This window comes from Saccopteryx leptura, chromosome 3 (assembly GCF_036850995.1).
Source record: "Saccopteryx leptura isolate mSacLep1 chromosome 3, mSacLep1_pri_phased_curated, whole genome shotgun sequence".
Taxonomy (NCBI): domain Eukaryota; kingdom Metazoa; phylum Chordata; class Mammalia; order Chiroptera; family Emballonuridae; genus Saccopteryx; species Saccopteryx leptura.
In genome coordinates this window covers 79,155,449-79,182,581 of record NC_089505.1, presented here as the reverse complement: position 1 = coordinate 79,182,581, position 27,133 = coordinate 79,155,449, and the positions used below count along the sequence as shown (strand labels likewise).

Here is a 27,133-nt window from a genome sequence, read left to right as displayed (position 1 = left end):
TGGTAAGGATGTCTGATCGTAGCAGTCAGAGCCTTGGGTCTTGAGTTCATCAGGTGTTCAGCAACTTTTATTCATGTGATTTGTTCAGTTAGAGACTGAAAAAGTGAAACCGCCCTCATTGTATCCAGAAGTGTGAGGTGTGCTGTGTCCGATATCCGTCAGCCAGTGCTGCTGAAAATGGCTCTGAGGGAGCAATGCAGGCACCACAGGGACCTAGATAAAGATGCCGTATCCTGGGCCCCACTGCAGACCTGCAGAACCACAGCTTAGAGTGGAGCCCTCATCCGCAAGGGATCTGCATACTTATTAAAGCTAAACTATTTCTTTCTGGGGTTCTATTAGATGGCTTGATTTTTAAGAAAGGACATGACCTGGGTCATCCCCCTGAAACTTGGAGAGCTGCTCTGCATGGAGCAGTATTGTTGTTTTGTTTAGTTATTTATTCAATTTAGAGAGTAGCGAGGGAGAGAGAGAAGAGAGAGAGGAGCAGGAAGCATCAACTTTCATACGTGCCTTGATCAGATAAGACCACAATTTTGAATTTGCAACCTCAGTGTTCTTGGTTGACAATTTATCCACTGCGCCACCTCAGGTCAGGTAGCATTGTTGTTTTCATTAGCTGCTCCAGGTGATTGCAGGTGAGCCCACGAATTAGCAGGAAATATCCTGGAGACGCTTGCTGTTTTTGTTTTTTATACGATAAGTTTTTTTAGAATTCACAGAAGTATCCTGACCAGGTGGTGTCACAGTTGATTAAATGTCGGGCTAGGATTAAGATGACCCAAGTTCAAAACCTGGCTTGAGCGCTGAGTCGCTGGCTTGAATGTGGAATCATAGATACAACCCTATGGTTGATGCCTTGGGCCCATATTTCACTTCCTTGAAACCCAAGTTGCTACCTTGAGCAAGGGGTCACTCGCTCTGCTGTAGTCCCCCCATTCCTCATCAAGGCACATATGAGAAAGCAATCAAAGAACTAAGGAGCTGTAATGAAGAATTGATGGTTCTCATCTTTGTTACACTCTGTCGGTACCTATCAGTTCTCTCTGTCTTAATGATAAAAATAAGTCACAAAAGTAGAAGTGGGCTCAAGGAACAAGTTTCAGAGGCAAAAGAATGCCGTGGGCCAGTCACGACAAGTATATTCCAAGTTCTTGAGCAGGAAATGGTACAAAATTGAATTAAAGATAGAGACTTAAAGATATATATACAGCGTGGGTTCGGGAGGGTGCCACACACAGCATTGCCAACAGTCACTACTGTTTCGAGCAGCAAAATATAGCTGCTCCCAGAAAGACATCCATCTTTATTCCTGGGTAGCATGGTCCGTTAGCAATTCAATGAAGTTTCCAAGGCAACTCAAGAAAACCACCAGGTGCAGAAAAACCCCCACCATCTTAACTTTTTTTTTTAACTCCTTAAGATAGACTTTAGCATGTCCTTTCAATTTTATTGAAATCACCTGTATCCTGGATGCATTTGCCATTTTTAAAAACCAACTTAGTGCTATCAAAAAGTGATGTTCACTTTAATCCTGCTTGCCTTCACGCCACTGTCGTGAGCATTCCAGGCCACATAAACAAAGAGGGCCAGCACCACATGGACAGCAACCACTGCAACAATAGCAGCATAAAAATAGCTGTCCCTATTGGACATCCCAAAGGCGCCTTCAAAAACATAAGATTTAGTGGTAAAATATAAGCCAATAGGTACAGTGATCATTAAAGCTGTGAAGAACAGGAGAGTCTTTGGGGTAGATGCTAATGAACTTTCATTTCTGATGTCGGGTGGCTGCAGCGCATTTAGCGCCACTTTATCAAGGTGCTCCATGGCTTTGCCACCAGAACCAGGTCCTCGGACCGGTGTCTGCTGCTATTCTGAATTGGCTCTGTAGGTGCCTGGTTGAGATCCATCTTAACTTTTAAACAAAGAAGTAACTAGTTTCCAATCCTTCCAGTGAACATGGGGAAGCAGAAGGAGCAGAGAAGCACAGCCCTTTGTTAACTTAATTAGGCAGGTGAGGTGGGGGGTTGGGCAGACTGCCAGCCCACAGCCAGCTCCCAGCACCCCTGTCCCCAAAATCCAGACTGGAAAATACCCTGTTTATTTTTCAGTCCCCAACAAAAGAGGAATTCTGAAATCTTAGGAGAGAAACAGGCAAAGGTGAGTGGGGAGGCACAGACATGCTCCAGAGAGGAGAGCACCCAGGATGCATTAGTGAGAGTGGGGAGCAGGTACTGTCAGAGGAGGTGACAGGGTGTTGTGTTGGGTTTGGGCATTCAGGAGAGCAGCGCCGTTCTCATTGCTGTGGGAATGTGTGGACGTCTGAGGGAGGACAGACAGGTGAAGACAGGAAAATAATACAGTGTGGTCTCCCTGCAGGAGCACTTTTGGCTGATTCCAGTGAGGAAGGACAGGAGACTGTGGCCTTTTCAGCGTTTCCAGGTCCTTCTGTCTGTGACTGAGGTGGAAGTGGATAGAGGGGCCATGTGGACACCTGTGGTGGCACATTCTCAAAATGCAGACTTGACTCCTCAACGTATTGTCACCTGAGAAAACAAGCAGGAGCCAGACTAGGACAGAATGGCTGCATCTCAGGTAAGCCATATGTCCTGGGCAAAGGCGGTGTTTGCTTTTTCCTCTAAATTCACTGGATTTAGGACCTGAAACCTTAATTCTCTATTTCTGATGTGCCTGTCTATTGAGGCATGAACAATTCCCACCATGAATTAAATACCCTTCTACTACTGGAAACATCCCCTTTGTGACACATCAACATGGGAGGGCACCTGTGTTGAACTTCCTTATGGGAACAGGTCAGAGGCTCAGGGTATCAGTGAAGCAGGGAACATAGTCTGTACGTTCATGTGGCTGCAGGGTCAGGTCCTCAGGTCAGGGGTAAGGAACTGCACTTTCTGTGGCTCAGAATACTTGATGAAGTTCCGACAGAGAAGAGCAGCTAGAAGAGATATGGTCACGAGATTGCTGTGAAAGACTCGCTATTTAAAGGGAGTGTTCAAGATCAGAACCTGGGGGGAAACATTTGATGAACATTTGCAAAAATTGTAGATTACATTTATAGATAATAAATTTTCAGATAAAATTGTGGTTGCTGTGCATACTGTTCTGTGAGAACAATAAATTTCATAAAAATTTTTCAGCTCAAGGTCATGTATGAATTTCTTCCTGGGTATTTTTTCCCTGTGCTTTTGAGAAGTATGACATGGGGACTCGAGACATTAGCGTCACTAGTAAAAAGTGAGTTCTTTAAATGTGTGGAAACACAGGTCCCTTCCCAGAACTCCAGAGTGAGAATCAGCAGTTTTAGCAAACTGCAGTGTATTATTGTACATATCATATTGAAGAACTACTTACACTTCCAACTGACCCTGACTTTTTCAGCTGAGAAATATACACGGCTGAGAGTGAATGATACAAATCCACATGCCTGTGTTAATACCTTAATTTTATTAATTGGTTCACTGATTGATTTAGAGAGAGAGAAAAACATGAATTTGCTGTTTTACTTGTTTCTGCATTTATTGTTTGATTCTTGTATGTGCCCTGACCGGGGGTCGGATCTGCAGCCTGGCATATCAGGATAATGCTCTAACTAACTGAGCTACCCAAACTGGATGATGCCTTAATTTTAAAATTTATATTTCTGGTCAGTTGGCTCCACTGTAGAGCATCTGCCCAGCGTGTGGAAATCCTGGGTTTAATTCTTGGTCAGGGCACACAAGAGAAGCGACCATCTGCTTCTCTACCATTCCCCCTTCTTGTTTTCATTTACTGTCTTTTTTCTTTTTCTCTTTCTCTTTCTCTTTCTCTTCCCTTTTTGTCACTGTTGCTCAAATGATTCAAGCAAGTTGACTCCGGGTGCTGAGGATGTCTCCACGGCCTTGCCTCAGCTGCTAAAATGGCTTGGTTGCCGAGCAATGAAACAGTGGCCCTGGATGGGCACAACATTGCTTGGTAGGGAGCTAGCCAGGCGATCCTGGTTGAGGTGCACGTGGGAGTCAGGTTCTCTGCCTCCCTGCCTCTCACTTAATAAAATTAAATAAATTTTAAAATTTATTTTTCTGAAAAATAAACTCTGTGTAGTGTATTTGTAGAGGGGTGTTATCCTCTTTATTAAATGTTGGAATGTATGTTAAAGAATATTACTGTGTGTAAAAGAAAAAAAAAAACAGAAAAAAACTTTTTTTTGTGAGAGACAGACAGGCAGATAGAGACGGACTAATAGTATTGTATGGTACCAAAAAGACACCCCTGTTCCCAAATTCAACAATTTGGACAATTCGGCAGAGAAATGGAGGAGGTAGGTAAAGCAACTCTTTTTGCTTTACTGAATTTTCTGGCTTTCCTCTGAATTCTTTTTTTTTTTTTTCTGCACTGTGATGGTCAGGTCTCTTTAATACCTTCTTTTTTTTTTTTTTTTTGGTAGTTTTATTTATTTATTTATTTTTTATTTTTTTATCTTATTTTTATTAATTTTAATGCAGTGACATTGATAAATCAGGGTACATATGTTCCGAGAAAACATCTCCAGATTATTTTGACCTTTGATTCTGCTGCATACCCTTCACTCAAAGTCAAATCGTCCTCCGTCACCTTCTAGCTGGTTTTCTTTGTGCCCCTACCCTCCCCCCACTCCCTCCCTCTCCTTCCTCGCCCCTTCCCCACCCCTCCACCTCACGCCCTATTACCATCACATTCTTGTCCATGTCTCTAAGTCTCATTTTTATGTCCCATCTATGCATTGGTTCATATAGTTCTTATTTTTTTCTAATTTATTTATTTCACTCTGTATAATGTTATCATCCTCTGAATTCTTGCTTTTGCTTTCCTGTGTGGGACTAGAAGTAGGGAGAGTGGATTTGGGGGCTTTGCTGAGTTGTAACTCCGGAGATATGGAACTCTGGTGGAGTAGGTAGGGCCTTCAAAACTACTTTGCTGTTTGTAACTAGTCTATAGTCTTTGTGTTTTGGGGTGCTGCCAAATAGATCAGAAGTGGTCGGCATGTTTGCAGTATGCTCTCCAAGACCGAGACGTCAGTGGAGAGTTTCTGGGTCCTGCCCAGGTTTTGCTAGGAGAGGGACTTCTGGTTATACTCTGGAAGGACGAGTATTGGGATTGGGTCCTGCTTGAGGCTCTTGGGGATATCTGTTTCTCTAAGAGAGGTACTAATAGAGACTTCTTCCTGCCTAGGACTTCCAGAGATATCTAGTTGAGGCTCTCAGTAAAGTGCCATTTAGTGGGGTCAATTGTTTCTGGTCTGGGAGGAACTGAGTGGACCAGGTCCACCAGTTCTGCCCGTGCTCCCAGAAACTTCTCTGTGTTTGTCGAGATCTCATTCTTTTCCTTTCTTTTGTCTAAAATTCCTGAGTTTAAGACTAAAGTCCTTGCAGGGATGCAACCTGCATACACCTGAGAGGCCACAAGGGGGAGCCCTTTCCTCATCTGTGAAAGTGCGCGCCCACACACCTATAAGTCCTTTGTTTAATGTCTAAATGTGTCTGCTTTAAGGCCTGGCTTGAATCTTTTGTGTCAAGATTAGAAGCCTCTGACTAAAAAGCAGTCTTAATTGGCGAATTGTTGTTCTCTTTGTTCTCAAATTCTAGCTTCGGGGCGCTCTGTTAGGTCTCCTCTGCAGGAAATTATTCTGTTCTGTTGGCTTCTTCACCTTGTCTTGTGTAATAATTAATATCCCTATAGTCAAACACCCTTTTGTTATGGGTGCTAGTTAATTATCTGTCTTATCTTTCTTGTTTTATCAATGCACTAGTTTCTGGATTTTTCTGAAGTAGTTTTAATTTTGTAATTCATGGCCTTGGCTATTGAATATGGGAGGAGGGGCCAGTTCACAGAAGACCCCGTTAGGTTGTCTTTTAAAGCACTTTCAAGAAGCTTATGGAGATGGCTGTGAATACGGAATTAAATGGTTCAAGAAAAGGCTACACTATCTCTGTGAATCAAAATGGCATATTTTCGGAATACAATGGCCAGCAAAGGGAACCTTTAATCTCCAGCTAGTAAAGGAAGTCTGGAATATCGTAACTGAGGATCCAGGTTACCCTGATCAATTTCCATACATTGATCAATGGCTAAATTTAACATCAGATCCCCCACAATGGCTAAAAGCTTGTTCAATACAGAAAGGGCACTACGTCTTCATAGTCTGGCCAGACTTTTATCTAAGACAGAAAAGGGATTCGAGAGAAAGAACTAGAACTCAGAAAGAAGTCAATATGCGTATTGCAATAGGGAATACGGCCGGGAAAGTGTTTCTCCAGCCTCTATGGGAAAGGGCTGGCAAGTAAGCGATTTAGGTGAGAGAAGAGAGAAAAACCGAGCTGGGATGCGGGGTGTATGGAACGATGGAGTGGGGTCAAGGCCATGGAGAGAAGAACGTAGACATGCCTACCCCTCCCCTAGCCGTGCTCCTGCCCTCACCACCACAGCGCACCGAAGCAGGAGGCCACACGCCAAGAGGCAAGCCCCGCCCCCTCCAGACACACGGTTAGCCTAGGGTTCACCTTGTTGTGTGCAGAGCGACAGGGAGAGAGCGATAAATTAAGGGTAAGGTGACAAAAAATATAGACTAGAAACTAGTTTCAAATATCCGCCTACTGACCAAAAGAAGTTTTGCCCATTTAGAAAATACAGGATAGGAATAATATTAAAATTAGAACTTTGCTTTAGAAAAATCTTAAAGGAAAGAAAAGAATTTAGAAATTAACCATGGATGTAGACCTTAGTAATTAATTGGCAATTTCTTAAATTAAATTGCAGCTCCAGAAGGAGTAATAGAATCATGAGTAATAGGATTATAGGGAATAGAATTATTAGAAATAAGCCCCCCGTGGGTTGGGGATAGTGGCTTGTTGCCCTCCACTAGTGTAAAAAATTAGAGAAAAATTCCAACACTCTCCCGCAGGGCCAAGGGGAAGTTGCAGTCTCTCCAAGCCTCTCAGTTACGTAGAAGGCATGGGGTTCATAAGGGAGACCCACTGCATTAGCCATAATAGTAAAAATTGTAAAAACAATTTTCAGGGAATTGCGGAAAAAATTGGAAACCTCATATAGGCTAAAGCAGCCCACTGTTAGGAAGGTAAATTTATAAAAATTGTATTTTAATTTGCTGCTTTTATTGTAAAAGATAAAGCTAAACAGATGCCCGGGGAGGGAATGAAAGTCGGCTTGGTTTTTGGAAATGCTAGGTCCAAACGCCCGCCTGTCCGTGCCACCTCTCCCATGGCAACCGTGTCCCTAATCTGACGGCAAAGGAGAAGGGAACGGGAGCCTGGGAAGGATGGGCGCCACTTTGGGAACTGAGCCCGGAGCCTCGCAACTGCTGCCATTCTGCACTTGGCCAGGATCGGGTTCAGTCAGCCCTCGGGTTGTGCAAAGAGGGACAGACACATCGGATGCCTCTTCCTTTTCCCTCTTTTCCTAAGAACTCTGGTCAGCAAACTACCATTTGCAAACAGCTCACGGCCCACAAAAGGCCTTTTTGCCCTCTTAGGTATAGCTTTCCAACGGAGTGCCAATTGTGGGCACTGTCTCAATAGGGACGGTGCCTACATATATAGTTCAAATTTAAAATGGGCTCTTAAAAGAAGTTTCAGTTATTATACTGTTAATAATTGGCTCTATTAACTAATAGGTTTTCTGACCACTGGATTAGGAGGGGTGACTTATTGTTCCCCCAGTGTTGTGTAAAAAAAGGTATTTTCCATGTTAGAAATATGTTATTTCAAAAGCCTTTGTTAATTTTCATTTGCTGTTTTATAGCCCTGTGATATTCAAATCTTAGTTTAAATATTAAGAATAGTTAATGTCTTTTATATAATGTTTAATTTATTATCATTTTGAAACAACATTGTTTAATGCTAGGTAATATAAGAAAAGGAGTCATATCCTGGAACTCCTACAAATCTATTTTATCATGCTTTTGTTAAAATTTCTTTTGAATGCTAATGTACTCAGTTATTCAGCAGGGAACAGAACAGACTCAGGAATTCTAAAGGAGACACCAAACCAACCTGTTTCTCCTGCAAGATTTTATTCTCTTTTGTTTAATCCAGCTAATAATGTTGTCCTTTGTCTTTTTCCAAGAGTTTATATAGACAGGAAAAGAACCTTAACCCCTTCAATGAGATCTTCTGAGCATGGCTTTTAAGGTCTATAATAGGGGTTGGGAAACTTTTTGTCTGAGAGAGCCATGAATACCACATATTTTAAAATGTAATTCTGTGAGAGCCATACAACGACCCGTGTACATTATGCATTATTCAATAAAAATTTGGTGTTGTCCCAGAGGACAGCTGTGATTGGCTGCAGCCTCCCACAACCATGAACATGAGCGGTAGGAAATGAATGGATTGTAATACATGAGAATGTTTTGTTTTATTTATTTATTTATTTATTTATTTACAGAGACAGAGAGTCAGAGAGAGGGATAGATACGGACAGACAGACAGGAACAGAGAGAGATGAGAAGCATCAATCATTAGTTTTTTGCTCTTTCTTATGTGCCCTAACCATGGGCCTTAAGCAGACCAAGCAACCCCTTGCTCAAGCCAGTGACCTTGGGTCCAAGCTAGTGAGCTTTGCTCAAAACAGATGAGCCCACGCTCAAGCTGGCAACCTCAAGGTTTTGAACCTGGGTCCTCTGCATCCCAATCCGATGCTCTACCCACTGTGCCACCACCTGGTAAGGCTGTTTTATATATATATATATATATTTGTCATTTATTTCTGCTCTGATCTTTTTTTTTCTTTAATTATTTTTATTTATTCATTTTAGAGAAGAGAGACAGAGAGAGAAAGGGGGGGAGGAGCAGAAAGCATCAACTCCCATATGTGCCTTGACCAGGCAAGCCCAGGGTTTTGAACCAGTGACCTCAGCATTCCAGGTCGATGCTTTATCCACTGCGCCACCACAGGTCAGGCCTGTTTTATATTTTTAACATTATTATTTTTATTAAAGATTTGTCTGCAAGCCAGATGCAGCCATCAAAAGAGCCACATCTGGCTCACGAGCCATAGGTTACAGACCCCTGGTCTATAATGACCAAGAGAGGAAACAGGAAAAGGCAAGTGGAGCCCAAAAGAGATCAGGAAAGATACCAGTTTTTGGCATATGCTCTTAAAGGCTTCAATTCCCCAAAAGGGCTTCATAGGATTCCATCAGGGCCCTGCTTCAAGAGTGGAAAGTTCATTGAGCTGAGGCCTGCCAGGCTTCTCAACCCCCAACCAGGGGACATGCCTTTGCTGTGGGAAAAGGGGACATGAGAAGATAAAGCTGCCCCCTTGCTCTGTGGAGGGAGGGTTCAGTCTTTTCCAACCCTTTCCAGCTTCCTGTGACCTGACCTTGCCTAGACTGCTGGATCCTGCCACTGCAGGATTAAAGGTGCCCAAGGCCATTGACCTCCCCATCTCATGACACCATTTATGAGCCTAGGGAATTTCTTCCAAGTAGCAGGTAAACTGATCTCATTTCTTGTAAACACGAGGACCATTTACTGTGCCTTGCCTGAATATTTGTTTAATTTATCTCTCGAAGATCTCTACTGTGGGTATTAACAGTCTAATTTCTGTCACTTTGTTTAATGTATAGTGTTTCCTTTATTCCTCTTGTCTCAATGCCCCATGCCTATTGTAGGGTGGGACCTGCTCCTAATTCCTGCTAGAAACATTAATCATTAGGACATAGACTCTAGCTGCAAAGTGTAAAAATATGACCACCGTTCCAGTGCCTTGTAGATTTTTCCTGACTATGTATGACTCATGCTCTTCAGGACATTTCTCAGACTGAAATAGAAATTGGGTTTCATTTGTCAGTAATATAAAGCAGCAATAGTGTCAACATAGACTTAGTAAAATTACATTACGTGTTAAGAACATTTGTGACTGTAAGATTTTATTTTGGATCCTGTTATGTTAGTTAGAACTTTATTTCATTTAATAGTCTAATAGACTTTAGTCACTTTATTGTATTAGGACACTTGTTATAGTATTTGTTAACATTAGTTGTTTGAATTTTATTGTTTATTTTATATTTTTCTAGTCTGCCTCAAAATTGGGAATTCAAATAAATAGGAATTCAAATAGAAAAATGCCACCCAAAACCAGTGGGGTTTTCGGACCCTTATTGCCAAAGGTTTATTCAAAACCAATTAGAAAAAGATTTTACCAACAGAAAAAGAATTTTCCCAGGTAAACATTTAGAAATAGACTTTAATAAATAATTGACAAATAAATAAAAGCTTTTTCTTTTAAACTAGGCTACAGTAACAATTTTTAGGAAATTACTATATAGGATTCATTCCAGGTTTAGCTTGACCATTCTGTATTGGGCCTACATTTGTATCCACAGTCTCAAAGCTAGTAGGAAAGGAACCCAATATTAATTAGAAACTAATTTGAAGTTACATTGTTCTCACAGGCCCCAAAGGTCCAGGACAAGTAAAATGCATGAATCAAATAGTAAAGGAAACGTAACCACCCCTTCTTTACGTACTTGTAGGATTTACAGGTTACTCAGCGAACTGTTCAAAAAACTGTCCGAAGGCGATTCCAACATTACTAGGAGATCCAGTGCCTCACCCAAGGACTGGCTCCCACGTGGATGGGTCCACACACTGTGATCCTGACTACTCCCACTGCTGCCAAAATAAAAGGCTTGCCTCACTCCAACCACAAACCGGAAGCTGGTTGGTCTACGTACGGCTAATGTATGAAGAAACTCACTAAGGACTCCTTTTTAATCAGACTTTAGAAAAAGGGAAACTAGGGTAAAACGAAAGCCAACTTAATTGTCACTAAAGGTTAAAGCTTTTAAAATTAAGAGTTCGACTAAAAGTAAATTGTTATAGAAGCCAGTTAATTTTATGTAAGTTGCAAAAGGTTTGTGCAGTTTATGGGAAATCAATCAGTAATATTTGTTTCTTTAGTGAACTGTATTGCTATTAATACTGTCTGTTAAATATCTATTACATGGTATAAGTTAGTATTTTCTACACAACAGCTTCATGCTCTTCAGTAAATTAAGTCAAGGACTTAACTTAGGAAATAAAACCAATGGGGATTGTTGTAAGGTACCAAAAAGCTACAGAATTAATATTAATATTTTAGGAAGCTTAAAGAACATTTTATTAATTTGGGCTAGGTGTGCAGAGAGATTTTGTAAGTGATTTTTGTACTTGTGTGATTAGCTTCAAACAAGGATGGCTGATAGCATTGTATTGTAAATGAAGATGGGAAGGAGATTTGGATTCTCTTATCTCTCCTGGCAGCTGTAAGGAAATAGGTGAATAACTAGGCAGGTGCAGGAAGAGAAAGATTTAAATAAACCTTTTTTTATAATGATGGGCCATTTACAGGCATTTGTCCCCATGGAAACTACGCCTCCCCTCCTGAAAGCATGTGGTTGGTGTATGTATCTCTAGACAAAGGAATAGCAAATGAACACTAGAAAATATAGGAATATCTTTTAATATGTAAAGTGCCATTTTTACCATTGTGTTACCTTGTAAGTTTTATTGTATAGAAACATTTTTATGAGTCCTGTAGACAAATATTATAAACTTGCTAATGAATGTGTCCCATCCCCCCTTCATCCTTTCTCCAAACCTGTATAGGTGAAAACAAAGGTTATAAGCTTATGCCGTGATGTCAGGCTTTTTCCCCGCCCATGTATAATTAAGGGTATATAACCAACCCCTAGAATATTATAGAGACACACAATTTGGGACTGCTGCCCCGTGTAAACAATATGCATTTGGCATATTTAATAAATTTTCCCCTTTAATAAAACTCTTCAAAATTCGTCTGGACTGGGTGTTCTACATGAACTTGATGAAATGATATACAATGCCTTTCAGAATCTGGGGTGCAGTACTTCATAACAATAGGAAGGGAGAGAGATGAGAAACATCAATCTTTTGTTAAGGCTCCTTAGTTTTTCATTGATGGCTTTCTCATACATGCCTTGTGTGTGGGGGGCTACAGCAGACCAAGAGATCCCTTACTCAAGCCAGTGAGCAGGTCATGTCTATGATCCCATGCTCAAGTCAGTGATGCCACACTCAAGCTGGATGAACCAGTGCTCAATCCAGTGACCTCGGGATTTTAAACCTAGATTGTCTGCATCCTGTTTGTGCTCTATCTACTGTGCCACCACCAGGTCAAGCCAAAAAAGACATTTAAAAAATGTTAGTAGGTGAAAAATGATATTACTGGATAATTCAGGATTCTTTTCTAGGTCAAAGCCACCTCTCCTGTGTTTTCCAGTTGGGTGACATTATGAACCCTGTCCATGACCTATGGCAATGTGTCCTTTATTTCAGGGGACTTTGACCTTTAGGGATGTGGCTGTGGATTTCTCTCAGGAGGAGTGGGAATGCCTGGACCCAGCTCAGCGGACACTGTACATGGATGTGATGTTGGAGAACTACATAAACTTGGTCTCCCTGGGTGAGGATGACTTTCTTTCAGAGCTTATTCTACATCCACAGTGTTTTGTTTTCTTCCTTAGGAGAACATCTCTTTTAAGCTTCTGCCTTGAATGGCTGGATTCAGACCTGCCCTCAGGAAACTAATATGGGGGTTTGCTGATATAGGAAGAAAGGCTTCATGCTGTACATTAATCAGAAGTCAGTGTCTGAAAACTTTTATATTGTCTAGAATAATTAAGATGTAACAGAAAACAGTATTTTGGAAATCATTTTCTGTAATATTCTGCCATGTCTTCTCAACTGGGGATAAACTGGATTGGAAATTGAAGACTCTCTGTCAAAACTTAATGTTTCCTTTTTTAATAAGTGTGTTTTGCTGTTTGTAAATCAATCCTGGTCCTTTTTATTTTTCTTTTTTGTTTTTACCCTTGAGACAGGGAGAGACAGAGTATGGGAGAGAAGTGAGAAACATCAACTTGTATTTCTGTCACTATAGCTTCTCAGTGGTTTCTTCTCATTTGTGTCCTGAACTCAGGGCTCAAGTCATGCCAGTGAACTTTTAATTATTTTTAAAATTCATTTAAAGAGGAGAGGGAGAGAGTGAGAAAGGAGGAGGAGGAGGAAGCATCAACTCCCATATGTGCCTTAACCAGACAAGCGCAGGGTTTCTAACCGGCAACCTCAGTGTTCCAGGTTGACACTTTATCCACAGCACCACCACAGGTCAGGCACTAGTGACCTTTGCTCACACCAGTCACCATGGAATCATGTCATGCTCAAGCTGCTGATCTTGTGCTGTAGCTGGTGAGCCTGCACTCAAGCCATTTTCAAACTTGGGACCTCAGTGTTCCAGGTCAGCAACCTTTTTAGTGTGTGCCACCATGTGTCAGGCTGTCCTAGTTCTCTTTTTTGAGCAAATATAATAGTAGACTGTGGAGAAAAATGACAGTATCCTTCCACTCAGGTAGGTGGGATGAGGAGGCAGATGACACAGGTGAGAGATCTAAAGGTCACAGAGGACGCCAGACCTTACAGTGTGGTTGGGAAGCTGCTGCAGTGGAAAGGGCTGTGAGAGGCCCAGGTGTATCCCTGTTGTCATAGAGGGACAGCTGGTCTCCAACACGTCCCATGTTCCTGCTCTTTCTCAGGATTCTGCTTTTGCTCCAGTGACCTCCGTCATCACATTAGCTGTGGGGGCGGGGTCCTCCCCTTGGACTGTGAGGGCTGCTGTGGTCTGGCTCCTATTCCATTGTTTGGGGACCTGGGAAAACCTGTGCTCATAGCTGAGGAATTGTATGATAAGCTGTTTTTTTCTCATGTAGCAGTTTATGAAGGAAGTGGTTGAAATCCTGAAACTGGGTGCAGAAATTCTAGGAATCCTGGGACAGATGTCATGTTTTCAGGTTTGTCATTTCTAATCCCGTGGAGATTTCCCTTGAGACCCTACAGAGTGTAGACTCAGTGGTTTCATCACAGCACAGGGCACCTCCACAATGTGCAGAGATCTAATTCTGTTTCACTTCAAAAGGTCTTTTTGTTTAGTATGAACTGTTATTAAAAATTTCCAGCCTGTATTTCATAATTCTCCACATTAGAGTGATTTCATGTCTCTATGTACATACTTCATTCAGTTCTTCAATAAGTTACTGCCATAGACGACTTCAGAGTGTTGCCCAGCAGGTAGGAAAGTGTCCGTTGTTACCTGCTTTCGTCATCACTGTCATTCTGTAATTCTCTCCTGTCCAGTCCGGAGGTGCCTGGACTGTGTCCTCTGTATTTTCACTTTCTGATTAGATTTTTGTCATAGTTGTGCTTTGAGATCCAGAAGTGCTGATACAACGTGCTAGAATGTTAATTTTGGTAAGAAATGAGTTACAGACTTACAAGCCTTTTAAATTTAGAAGGAGATTTATTTGTTCCTTAATTCAAGTTTACTTCAGGCAAAAGCAATGATAAAGTTTTTCATCTGTTTACTCAGCATTCACCTTTAGCATGGTGTACTTAATTTAGAATGTTTAAAGATTATTTTTTTTAGCATTTTACAAATTTCTAATGAATTCTTTATTTAGAAATGAACTTTTTAAATTTCTTTTTTGCTCTGAGGTGCATTACAGCCTCTACATTTTGTGTAAGAGTGCTTGAAATATATTGAACCTGAAAAAATATTTCCCATGTCATTTAAATGTTACTGTATTACAACTATGCTTCATAGTTATTTTTGAATGATTTGGTTGCATTGTTTAAGAAATTTTTTTGCTGTATATTATCTGTCATAATGCAAACTATTTGCTGTTTTAGGGTACACTTACAACTTTAATTATATAGAATCAGCTTTTATAAGTGAACCTTTTATATAATATTCAGAATTCTGGAGATAAATTTATTCTTGTTTTGCATTTGTTTTTATTCAGTAGCATTTTTAATTGTTTTAGCTATTTTGCATAATGGTTAGACCGTCATGTACTTTACAGAGTTTGAAAGTGTTCCCTGTGATATTTCCAGGACCCAGCATAGTTATTATAATATTATTTACTGTATTCTCTATGCTGCACTTTACATCCCATGATCATTCTGTAACTCTCAATGTCGTCTTCTCTATTGCTTCATCTTTTTGACCCAGACTCTCAATTCCCCTCCCCTCTGGCAGTCAGTCATTACTCGGTTCTCTGTACCTGTGAGTCTGTTTGTGGTTTCTTTATAAATAAACTTTTTTTGTAAGGAGAGAAAGGGATATAGAGTGACAGACTCCTGTATGTGCCTCAAAATGCATAAACCCAACAACCCTAGTCAGGGCTAGATGCACAAATCACAGAGCAAACGTCAATGGCTGAGGGCAGCACTCGGACCTACTGAGCCATCATCATCACCCAGTGCTGATAGTCAAACCAGGCTAGCCTGTTGCTGCAGGAGGAGAAGGGAGAGAGAAGGAGAAGACTGAGGGAAGGGAAGCAGATGGTCACTGCTCATGTGTGTCCTGAGTAGGGTTTGATTCAAAACCTTCTGCACACCAGGCTGACTCTCTATCTACCAAGCCTGCTGACCAGCATTATATTGTTCTTTATATTCCATATATAAATGACATCATATAGTGCATGTCTGTATTTGCCTGAGTTATTTCACTTAGTACAATTCTGCCATATGTGTTTATGCTTTTGCAAATGCTATGATTTCATTCTTTATTAATATATTTATTCTTCACATTTATCATTCACATTTTTTATCTTTTTTGCTCCTTTTAACTTTTTTTGGGGGGGTGAGACAAGAAAGGAGAGAGTTTAGAAGCATCAACTCCTACTTCAGGCAGTTTTTAGTGGTTAACTGATTGCTTATTATATGTGCCTTGACCAGAGGACTCCAGCTTAGCCAATGACCCCTTGTTCAAGCCAGCAACTTTGTGTCAGAGCCAGTGACCTTGGGCTCAAGTTAGCAACTATGGGATCATGTAGATTATTCCATTTTCAAGTTGGTGACCTTGCGCACAAACTGATGAGCCAGAGTTCAATCCTGGTGAGCTGGCTCTCAGAAAAGAAACCTGGGACTGCAGCTGGTACATTGAGCAGAGTACTGTCATCTCTTGTCTCTCCAGAGAAGTGACTGAGAATTGGGAATTTTTCTTATACTCTTGCCATTGTGTGCCAGGATATTTCAGCAGCTATTGTCGGTAATGAAAGCAACTATACATCCCTCTCTGATGTCATGTGGTATGTCCATTCGCCTTTGTTTCATAACAAAATAAACATTTATTTTGTCTCTTTCAGCTATGCCATTAGAAGAGAGTCAGTCCTCAACTCTTACTATACATCAAAGAACTCACTCAGGAGAGACACCATACAAATGTAGAGAATGTGGCAAGGCCTTTATCCACTCTTCAACTCTTACTGACCATCAGAAAGTTCATACTGGAGAGGGATCTCATAAATGTTTAAAATGTGGCAAAACTTTTATCCAAAAATTACAACTTTTTGTACATCAAAGAATTCACACAGGAGAGAAACCATACACTTGTGGACAATGTGGCAAAGCCCTTAAGGATTCCTCAGCTCTTACTGTGCATCAAAGAATTCACACAGGAGAGAAAGTTTACAAATGTAGAAAATGTGGCAAAGCCTTTAGCCGTTCCTCAGTTCTTACTAGACATCAAAGAATTCACACAGGAGAGAAACCATACAAATGTAGAGAATGTAACAAAGCCTTCAGCCAATGCTCAACTCTAACTATGCATCAAAGAAGTCACACAGAAGAAAAACCATATAAATGTAAAGAATGTGGCAAAGCCTTTATACGATCCTCAACTCTTACTGACCATCAGAAAATTCATACTGGCGAGAGGTCTCACAAATGTTTAGAATGTGGCAAAACCTTTATCCGGAAATTACACCTTACTGTACATCAAAGAATTCACACTGGAGAGAAGCCATACAATTGCAGACAGTGTGGAAAAGCATTTAATGATTCCTCTACTCTAACTATACATCAAAGAACTCACACAGGAGAGAAACCATACAAGTGTAGACAATGTGGCAAAGCCTTTAGCCAATCCTCATCTCTTTATGTGCATCAAAGAACTCACACAGGAGAGAAACCATACAAATGCAGACAATGTAGCAAAGCCTTTAGTCAGTCTTCAGGTCTTACTGTGCATGAAAGAACTCACACAGGAGAGAAACCATACAAATGTAGACAATGTAGCAAAGCCTTTAGCCATTCCTCAGCTCTTATTGTACATCAAAGAATACACACAGGAGAGAAACCATACAAATGTAGAGAATGTGGCAAAGCCTTTATCGATTCCTCAGCTCTTAGTATGCATCGAAAAAATCACACAGGAGAGAAACCATACAAATGTTGAGAATGCGGCAAAGCCTACAATTATTTCTCTGATCTTACTCTACATCAAGAAACTCACACATGAGAGAAGCCATACAAATGTAGAGAATGTGGCAAAGCCTTTAGTCGTTCCTCAACTCTTACCTTCAGAAAATTCATACTGGAGAGAGGTCTCATCAATATTAAGAATATGGCAAAACCTTTATTCGTAAATCAAATCTTTCACAACATCAAACAATTCACAAAGGAGAGAGGCCATAGAATTGCAAGCAATGTGGCAAAGTCTTCAGTGGTTCTTCATCTCTTACCGTACATCGAAGAACTCACACAGGAGATAAATCATATAAATGTATAGAATGTGGAAAAGCCTTTAAGGATTTCTCAACTCTTACTGTACATCAAAGACTTCACACAGGAGAGAAACCATACAAATGTAAAAAATGTGACAAAACCTTTAGCCATTCTTCAACTCTTATTATGCATCAGAAAATTCATCCTAGAGAGCAGTCTCAAATATTTTTTTATTTTTTATTTTATTTATAATTTTATTTATTTTTATTTTATTTTTTACAGAGACAGAGTGAGAGTCAGAGAGAGGGATAGATAGGGACACACAGGAACGGAGATAGATGAGAAGCATCAGTCAGTTTTTCGTTGCAACACCTTAGTTCATTGATTGCTTTCTTATATGTGAATTGACCGTGGGCCTTCAGCCAACTGAATAACCCCTTCTCAAGCCAGCGACCTTGGGTCCAAGCTGGTGAGCTTTTGCTCAAACCAGATGAGCCTGCGCTCAAGCTGGTGACCTCGGGGTCTTGAACCGGGGTCCTCCGCATCCCAGTCTGATGCTCTATCCACTGCACCACCGCTTGGTCAGGCTTTATTTGTTTTTAATAGAGAGAGGGATAGATAGGGATAGACAGGAACAGAGAGAGATAAGAAGCATCAATCATCAGTTTTTTCTTGCGACACCTTATCAGGCGTCCCCAAACTACAGCCCGCGGGCCGCATGCGGCCCCCTGAGGCCATTTATCCGGCCCCCCCCACCGCACTTCCGGAAGGGCCACCTCTTTCATTGGTGGTCAGTGAGAGGAGCACTGTATGTGGCGGCCCTCCAACAATCTGAGGGACAGTGAACTGGCCCTCTGTGTAAAAAGTTTGGGGACCCCTGCTTGATTGCTTTCTCATGTACCTTGACTGGGCCTTCAGCAGACTGAGTAAACCCTTGCTCGAGCCAGCGACCTTGGGTCCAAGCTGGTGAGCTTTGCTCAAACCAGATGAGCCTGCGCTCAAGCTGGCAACCTCGGGATCTCGAACCTGGTTCCTTCCACATCCCAATCCGACACTATCCACTATGCCACTGCCTGGTCAGGCTCACAAATATTTAGATTGTGGCAAAACTTACTTCTGATCTCACACCTTACTGTACATCAAAGAATTAACATGAGAAAGAAACCATATAATTGCACACAATGTTGTTAGGCTTTAACCAATCCTCAGCTTTTGCTAAGCATTGAAAAACTCACACAGGATAGAAACTACAAATGTTTAGAGTGTGGCAATGCTTTTGGCCTTTTTCAGCTCTTGTTAAGTGTCGGAAGATATATACAGAAGAGAGGTTTCATAAGTGTTTAGAATGTTGCAAAGATTTTAGCCATTCCTCCGTTCTTGCTAAATATTGGAAAATTTATACTGAAGGAGGTTTCGTAAATAGTTAGAATGTGGCAAAACCTTAATCTGGAAATTACACTGTACTACACATCAAAGAAGTCACATGGGAGAGAAACCATACAAATGCAAACTGTGGCAATGCCTTTTGAAATTCATCAGCTCTTACTAACCATCAGAAAATTTATACTGAGTAGAGATCTTTTTGGGCAAATAAGTTTGTAAAATTTGTATTTTCTGATTTTGTTCACTTTTGTTGTTAAAATGGCACTGTTCTTGTGGATGACCGTCACTCAGATGATGTGGCTAATTACATTCACGCTTGGGAATGGGCTTATGTTAATGTGTGCTGGAGCAGGAATTGTTCCACCGAAAAGTTTTAATGAGAATAGCTAGGAGGCCATTTTAGAGGAGACCATGATGTTGTAGGACAGAGGCCACGTGGTGGTTGGATAGAAAGCAGTCAGATGGAGGCCTGGTAATGGAACAGAAGTGAGGGGCTTTTAAAGCTGTGCTGAACTGGTCATAGCCTTTGATTCTAGGAAAACTCGGATGTGTCAGTAGCTTTGTGAGCACTGAATGAATGGCTTTCGTTTCCTGTGTGTTTTTACTTGCCGGCTGAGTGTGGGGCTAGAAATAAAGAAAATGGCTCACCAGTTTTTGGCTCCGTTTTGTTTATTATGATCTATCCAAATCTACTGTAAACCTGCACGGGCCTTGCGGCAGCTGTGGTGCCCACAACTAGTGGACTTACCGGTCTCAAATGTTTAGAATGTGGCAAATCCTTTATGTGGAAGTCACAGTTAATTGTACATCAGAGGATTCATATGGGAGAGCAATCATACAAATGTAGAGAATGGTAAAGCCTTTTGAAGATCCTTAAATCTTACTCAGCATCAAAAGGTTCATACTGGTGAGAAGCTCTTTATTTTTATTTATTTATTTATTGGTATTTTTCTGAGGTGAGAAGCAGGGAGAGAGAAAGACAGACTCCCACATGTTCCCACTGGGATCCACCCGGCAAGCCTATTAGGGGGTGATCCTCTGCTCATCCTTGGCATTGCTCTGTTGCAACTGAAGCTATTCTAGCACCAGAGGTTGAGGCCATGGAGCCATCCTCAGTGCCCAGGCCAACTTTGCTCCAATGGACCCTGGGCTGTGGAAAGGGTAGAGAGAAATAGAAGAGGAGAAAGGGAGGAGAAGCAGATGGGCACTTCTGTGTGTCCTGATGGGGAGTTGAACCCGGGACATCTACAGACCAGGCCAACGTTCTACTGCTCAGTGAACTGCCCGTGCCCAGCAAACCCTTTAGATGTAGACAATGTGGCAAAGTGATTGGCCATTTCTCAGTTTTTAATGAACATCAAAGACTTCATATTGTAGAGAAGCTCTATCATTGTCAATGTGGCACAGTCTTACATTCAGTCATGCATTTCTTTGTTTGCTACTTGTGTGTGACCTGTCTGAGGATTAAACTTGTCACCTTGTTTTTTCAGGATGACACTCTTAACAAAATGAGCTAATTCGCCATAGTCTTTTTTTTTTTTTTTTTTTTTTACAGAGAGAGAGGAATAAACAGGGACAGACAGACAGGAACAGAGAAATAAGAAGCATCAATCATTAGTTTTTTGTTGCATGTTACGACACCTTAGTTGTTCATTTACTGCTTTCTCATATGTGCCTTGACTGCAGGCCTTTCAGCAGACCGAGTAGCCCCTTGCTCAAGCCAGCGAACATGGGTCCAAGCTGGTGAGCTTTTTGCTCAAACCAGATGAGCCCGCGCTCAAGGTGGTGACCTCAGAATCTCGAACCTGGGTCCTCTGCATCCCAGTCCAACGCTCTATCCACTGTGCCACTGCCTGGTCAGGCACCATAGTCAATCTTGAAATCTTTCATAATGTAAATATTTGCATCTGGTTTATAATGAGAAAAGAGAAAGACATGTCAAACTTTTGAACCAATTAATTAGATGCAGTAATACTTTGGGTTTTTTTAGACTTCATTTATGGTCGGTTTAGGTTCCTGTCGATTTCTTCTGCGAAAGATGTCTCAGATATTGTCGACGTGCCCAAGTGACCTTACTGTTAATTTTTTGAAAACAAAGGTCCAGCTAAGCTTTTTCCTGCCCAGTGTGGCATTTTTCTCATTGTGTGAGCATCATCCCACACGTATAGTCAAGCAATTCCATTGCTTTCCAGTGTTTTTGTGCTTTTTTTATTGATTGTGAGTACTAATACTACAATTACATGTATGTGATTACTGTGTACATGTATGTGAGTACTAATACAATTATATGTATGTGATTACTGTGTAATTGCATTTACATTGATTTATGTGGAAATAATTTCCTTGGGTTTTGTCAGTTTCGGATTTAGTTGATTGTTTTCAGATGGAATATTGACGAAAACTGAGGTATCACTGTAGTCTTCTCTCTCTTGTAAATACGTTTCTTTCACTCCCTCATACATTTTATAAGCAACAAAACTTCCCAAAATGAATTCTTAGCTTTCATTGAAAATTGGCCTTTCCCCAAATGTTTTGAGTTTGATAAAATGTTCTTGCTGCCTCGTATTTCTTTGTTGTGAATATGAGTGATAAGTTGGCTCCTTTAGCTCCAGACCTCAATTTAAGGTCAAATTCCCATCCCCCCTCTTCCCACTAGGGCTCAACACAGAATATTCTCTTCTTCCACTGTGAGGTTGAAGTTAATTTGTCTGCTATTCTCTTACTGCCTTTCTGGCCTTTACTTTGAAATGACTCAAAATGCTTATCTTTGCGGAAATGTCACGGAAAGCTTATATTGGGGAGGGACCTGACCATTATGCAAGTGTAATTCATTATAGTTGTTTGTAAAAGCCTGGCCTCAGGCTCAGAATTGCCAAGTCTCACCTGTTCCTGGGACATTCCTTAGCTCTTGGCTATCTTCAGAATTTTCCCAGGACATGAAAGAAGACTGCTCTCATTAACCTGTACTACATCAAAAGAACTTGTGTTTCTGCAACAGAATTTCCCTCCTGGTCATTGTAAAATCAGTGACCAGCCCACAAATCCTGATATGCTAATTTGAGTATCTACCAGTCCAGACAACCTCATACCAGCAAGTCCAGGCAGCCTCATACCAGCAAGTGCCTGCTGCAACCCCTATATTTAATGCTGCCTCCCACATCTCAGGTCTGACACCCTTTGTTGGTCTCTGCCTGCTTGCACCCAGGCACTTTTCAAATACACTTTCCTCTTGAAACATTCTAGCCTCAAGTTTTTGGTTCATCTTGTGGTTTCTGCCTTTCATCCAGTGTACACGCTGAAATGTCTTTTATGCCAACATGGCTGACTAAAATACTACACAGTCCTGTATGATCTCTCTAATCTGTATTACACAGATCTCCAAATCTATAACCAACTGTATATGGTTTTTAAAAATATATTTAGGAACCAAAACAAGAAATGATTTGAAAAAAGCATTAAATTTAACTTTTAGTCATATCAGAATCAACTATAGAGATGAAAACTATTATGTGTAATATGAATATAATCATGTTATAAATCTGTCAAAAATCGTCCTTTGTTTCAACATCTGGAAAGAATCTCTTCAAGTATGAAACCCAACCTTTACAACAAACAAAAATATTGATCTATTTTTTTCTAGATTTTACTCATTTTAGAGAGAGGACAGTGAGAAAACAAGAGAAAGATAGAATGGAATGAGAAGCAGATAATAACCATTCCAATATATGCCTTGACCAGGAAGCTCAGGGTTTCAAACTAGCTACCATAGTGTTACCAGGTTAATGCTTTATCCACTGCGCCACCACAGATGAGTCCACTTCTTCATTAATAACCAAACATCACAGTTATACTAGTTAGAGAAACACTACAAATATAATCAGTTTGGAAGGACTTTCAGCAGAATATATTTTCACACAATATCCGGAATACCCACCAGGGAAAATAATAAAATATAATGAATGAGGTGATGTATTTAATCTAGATTTAAATACATTACTAAAAAAAAGTATCCAAAGAAAGTCTTCATTTTAAATGAGACTTGAATATAAACAAATATTATGAGAGACAGAAATCTACTTGATAATCAATTTACTTACACATTCGTTGGTTGATTCTTGTACAATGCCTGATCAGTGTTCACACCCACAACCTTGGCATATTGAGGATGCTCTAGCTACTAGATCAGGGGTGTCTAAGAAAAGTCTTACAACAAATGTGTGTGTTAACGTTGTTATCCAACAGTGAATATTTGGGTCATCATCAAAATGTTCCTCAATGTATTTATTGATACTAAGGCAAGATGGTGACGGTGATAGAAAAGGATGGATTTGTGTTCCCCTCATTTATATATTCATAGCTTGCTTCCTGTATGTGCCCTGTCGGGGTTACTGCAACTTTGTTGTATCAGGATGACACTCTTAACCAACTGAGCTCTGGGGAAATTTATCTTAAGTTATATGAGTAATGATATTTAAGCCTTACTAAAGATTACCTTAGTTAAATTCAATGACCAAGAAAATAACTGCAATCAGTGCAGAACAAGGAAAAAGGAAATTCCAGTACACTACCGTTTTGGCCCCTCCTCTTTTCCTGCTGTCTCCACTCCTGACTTGTCAGTGTTAAGGCCCCACCCACTGCTTGAAGCGCTCAGCCTGCGATTTGACCAGCCCGGATTTAGAGGCATTGCACACTCGCAGCTTCCTATCAACTGGAAGCGTTTCTAGCAAAGTCATACAGGATCTCCTAAGGGTCTTCCCGGTTTAAACCTGACCCTCCCGGTCCCCATTCCTGCACACTTGGAGCCTGAGTGTCGCTGTGGACAACCAGAGACCTGCTCCCCAACCCCCAGCGTTGAGTGTGGAGTCCTGGTGAGAGGCCCCAAGCCTGCCCACTTCGCTGCTGGGTGGGGGCTCTGCGTCTGTTTCACGGGAAATTCTGAGGTATGCTCCTCCGTGCCCCCCCCCCCCCGCCGTGGGGAATGGGACCCCGCCTGCCGCAATGTTTCCTGTCCGGGCCCAAAGGGGCACACCGCCTTCCCACCCCGCCTTCCCACCCCGCGCTATTTAAAGTCCTGGGAGAAGGACACAGCGCTGGAGATGGACAATGTGCATTTCTACCCTGGGGAACTGCAGACCCCTCCTGTGACCCCCAGCCCGTTTAACAAGAGTCCCGGGTCCAGGAAGAGCACACTCTCCGTGGGGCAGGGATTCGGGGGAGAACGCCAGGTCCCCAGAAGAGCCCCCAGCCCCGCGGGGAGGGCTGTGTGGGAGCAGCGACAGCGAAGGGGCCCCTGGGACACACAGAACGGGGCTGGGAGGGGTCAGGAAAGAGAGAGTCAGGGGAGGGGGAGGAGAGGTCAGTGAGGGGCCATAAGGAGACAATGTGGGGGTGCGGGGGGATGGGACTGCGACAGGGAGAGTGACAGTAACCGGTGAAAGGAGCGCAAGGGGAAGAAAGGGGAGAAACCCCGAGGAGAGAAAGGGGCCCAGAGAGAAGGGCGCGCAGGGAGGGGGGCTGGTGAGCAGAAGTGGGGGTGCAATACAGGGCACTTCATAAGGAGGGAGTGGTTCAGTGTTGTAGGGAAACCATCCAGAGCATATAGATGTTCTCCACAACAAAGTACGAATTTATGGAAAGTTTTAGTGAAAGCCAGTGACCTCAGATCTAAGTACATCAGATCATGTGGCCCTGAATAGTTTGAAGTTAGCTTTTAAAGATAAAATCACATAGTAATTGAGATATGAAGAAGTGAAACCTAGCAGTAAAACAAAGCACAGAAACAAACTCATGTACAGTATTTATCTGTGGGATTAATTAGGGAAGAAACATTTTAGGAACATCTACTGCCTTGCAAAACTAGCCCAAGGCCATACACAGCCTGTAATACTAGTCTCAGGACCAGGGGCAGGGAGTCTTTTAGAAAAAGTAAGTTCTGCTTAAAGTCTTTTTGTTTTAGAGAAAGTTAAGTTCTGTTTCATTTCAAGAGGAGGATAGTTTGGGGAGAAAGTAAGGACAGAAAGGGTTTAGGGATGAGGGAGTCGAGGGGAAAACAGCTCTGACTCAGCCTGCAGTGGGGGTGGGTGATGGGACCAGAAATAGTGACACAGAAATAGAGGCACAGGAGTCACAGGTGTGGGGAGAGGAGAAAGACATGGACAGGTGTGGAGATGAGAGCACTCAGATCAGGGACAAAGCAAGTTAAAGTGAAATAGGTTTCAAGAGTTTCCTGAAGCAGATGTAGGGACAGGAACAGAGAAAATGAGAGAGAGCAGCAGAGGGCATGAGGAAAGACAGGGAAGGTCAACTGTGTCTAGAAGTTGGAAAGAGACAAAAACAGTTCTATAGACAGTAATACTTAGAAGTGAGGAGAAGGGGAACTTGGACTTGCTGATGGTGAGCCCATGGGGTGTGCACAATTAAGGTGTGATACACGGGCTGTGGCTTTATACTCTATTTAACAGTCGCTGAATTGTTATAGTTAGAAAGATTTGAATGAGAATTACCAATCTCCAGTTTGAAGACTTGTGAATATTATGATTATTTGCTTCCAATAACAGCCTTGTTCACTCAGAGGGATGAGCCTTGTCAGTCATGGGTCTCTTCGTGTCTCCTGGGATGACAAGAGGGAGGAATCTTGGGACAAGAAATGACTGTAAACATGTGATGCTGTTTCAAGGAATATTTAAAAAAAAAAATTTTTTTAATTTTAGTTTCTGTTTTTTGTTTTGCTTTTTTTTTTTTCTTTTTTTTTTTTTTTTTGAGACAGAGAGAGAGTCAGAGAGAGGGATAGACAGGGACAGACAGACAGGAACGGAGAGAGATGAGAAGCATCAATCATCAGTTTTTCATTGTGACACCTTAGTTGTTCATTGATTGCTTTCTCATATGTACCTTGACTGCAGGCCTTCAGCAGATCGAGTAATTCCTTGCTCAAGCCAATGACCAAGCTGGTGAGCTTTGCTCAAACCAGATGAGCCCGCGCTCAAGCTGGCAACCTCAGGGTCTCGAACCTGGGTCCTCCGCATCCCAGTCCGATGCTCTATCCACTGCACCACCGCCTGGTCAGGCTGTTTTGCTTTTCTTAAATGTCCAGTGGATTTACCTTTTTCAAGTCTACATTTCACATTTAATTCTTTATTTGAAAAACTTACAAAGATAAATTACAAAAACAATTACAAAGGTACCCTTCACCATGTCTCTCTGAGCACTTAGCCCAAAGCACAAAATGTCCTCAGAGCTTCTCTCCAACTGGATGAAAAGCTTCCCGGTGCAGAGGGCCTCCACCAGACTTGCCCCCTTTCATCAGGGTTTTCCACATTGTCCAAAAGCTGGATGTCCATCCAACAAGGGAGCCAGTGCCTCCTCTGGTTGCAGTCCAGGAATCAGTCCATGGACATGGGGCCTCAGGCCTCCCCCTCATCCCTGTTGTCTTTTCAGCTCTTAAGAAGCTGTCCCAAAGAGGAGCATGTGGCAGTGGTGGCCAGCATTTCCACCTTTGCTCCAGAGAGCACACTGCCATCCACCCCTGTCCCAAAACCACATCAAATTACTAGGGGTAGAGTAGGAACTCCTTCCTGCTGGGCTGTTACTTTCTGAAGTCTGCAGATGACAACTCCAGTCTGATTCTCCTCATCCTCAAGAGAAGCTGGAAATGTCTACTCCTGCCGACTCATATCCACTCTGCCAACACATTTCAATCTTAGGCTCCTGTGGCTCCTGGCTCTTGGCAACTTCCAGGGCACACTGAACTCGCAAATCTGTAATTCCTTCTCGAGAGACTGCTCCATCTCCAAGTGCAACTCACAAACCTGGTCAGCCTCCCTCTCTAGTTACAGGATCTGCATCTCTTCCTTTTGTAGCCATTCCAACTCCTTCTGCTGCTCAGTTTGCAGGCCTCCAGCTGCCTCTTCCACACAGCTCTTAGTTTCCTCTTGCAGGGCTGTAGAAATCAGCCAGCCTACGGCCATCAAAACAGTCATGGGGATCCATAACAACCAGTTCTCTACCCCACCCCTCAAGGGTGATGGCAGCTCCATACCAACCTGATGAGAATCCTGCCGTGAACTATGCAAATGTATGGCCAGGTACATGCAGGTTCACATTAGATTCTGTCAGATGGTAGAGAAACTGTGGAGCCAAGAACTGGTGGGCAATACCTTTATTTTAGC

General features: G+C 41.9%; 3 protein-coding genes and 1 pseudogene across 3 annotated transcripts in view; 3 read left to right on the top strand and 1 right to left on the bottom strand.

Moving 5' to 3' along the window:
* Positions 1 to 1,452: 1,452 nt before the first annotated feature.
* LOC136399374 (vacuolar ATPase assembly integral membrane protein VMA21-like) lies at positions 1,453 to 1,851 on the bottom strand (annotated as a pseudogene).
* A 623-nt stretch (positions 1,852 to 2,474) lies between these two features.
* On the top strand, positions 2,475 to 19,618 carry LOC136399361 (zinc finger protein 420-like). Its single transcript, XM_066374452.1, has 3 exons — positions 2,475 to 2,598; positions 12,357 to 12,483; positions 16,223 to 19,618. Exons 1-3 carry the CDS (start codon positions 2,584 to 2,586, stop codon positions 17,311 to 17,313), a joined length of 1,233 nt encoding a protein of 410 aa, XP_066230549.1. The 5' UTR covers positions 2,475 to 2,583; the 3' UTR covers positions 17,314 to 19,618.
* LOC136399328 (zinc finger protein 420-like) overlaps positions 2,501 to 27,133 on the top strand; it is a 219,755-nt gene continuing 195,122 nt past the window's right edge. The window contains exon 1 of the mRNA XM_066374379.1: positions 2,501 to 2,598. Within this exon, the coding sequence (XP_066230476.1) occupies positions 2,584 to 2,598 (15 nt within the window). The 5' untranslated portion in view covers positions 2,501 to 2,583. The remainder of the gene's footprint in view (positions 2,599 to 27,133) is intronic.
* LOC136399338 (zinc finger protein 420-like) overlaps positions 2,505 to 27,133 on the top strand; it is a 127,639-nt gene continuing 103,010 nt past the window's right edge. Inside the window, exon 1 of the mRNA XM_066374416.1 lies at positions 2,505 to 2,598. Coding sequence (XP_066230513.1) covers positions 2,584 to 2,598 — 15 coding nt within the window. The 5' untranslated portion in view covers positions 2,505 to 2,583. The remainder of the gene's footprint in view (positions 2,599 to 27,133) is intronic.

What these genes read in the sequence shown, in the direction of transcription:
- LOC136399361 (XM_066374452.1), top strand. An exon ending in CATAAACTTGGTCTCCCTGG is followed by an intron (nt 12,484 to 16,222) that starts GTGAGGATGACT and finishes TGTCTCTTTCAG; the next exon opens with CTATGCCATTAGAAGAGAGT.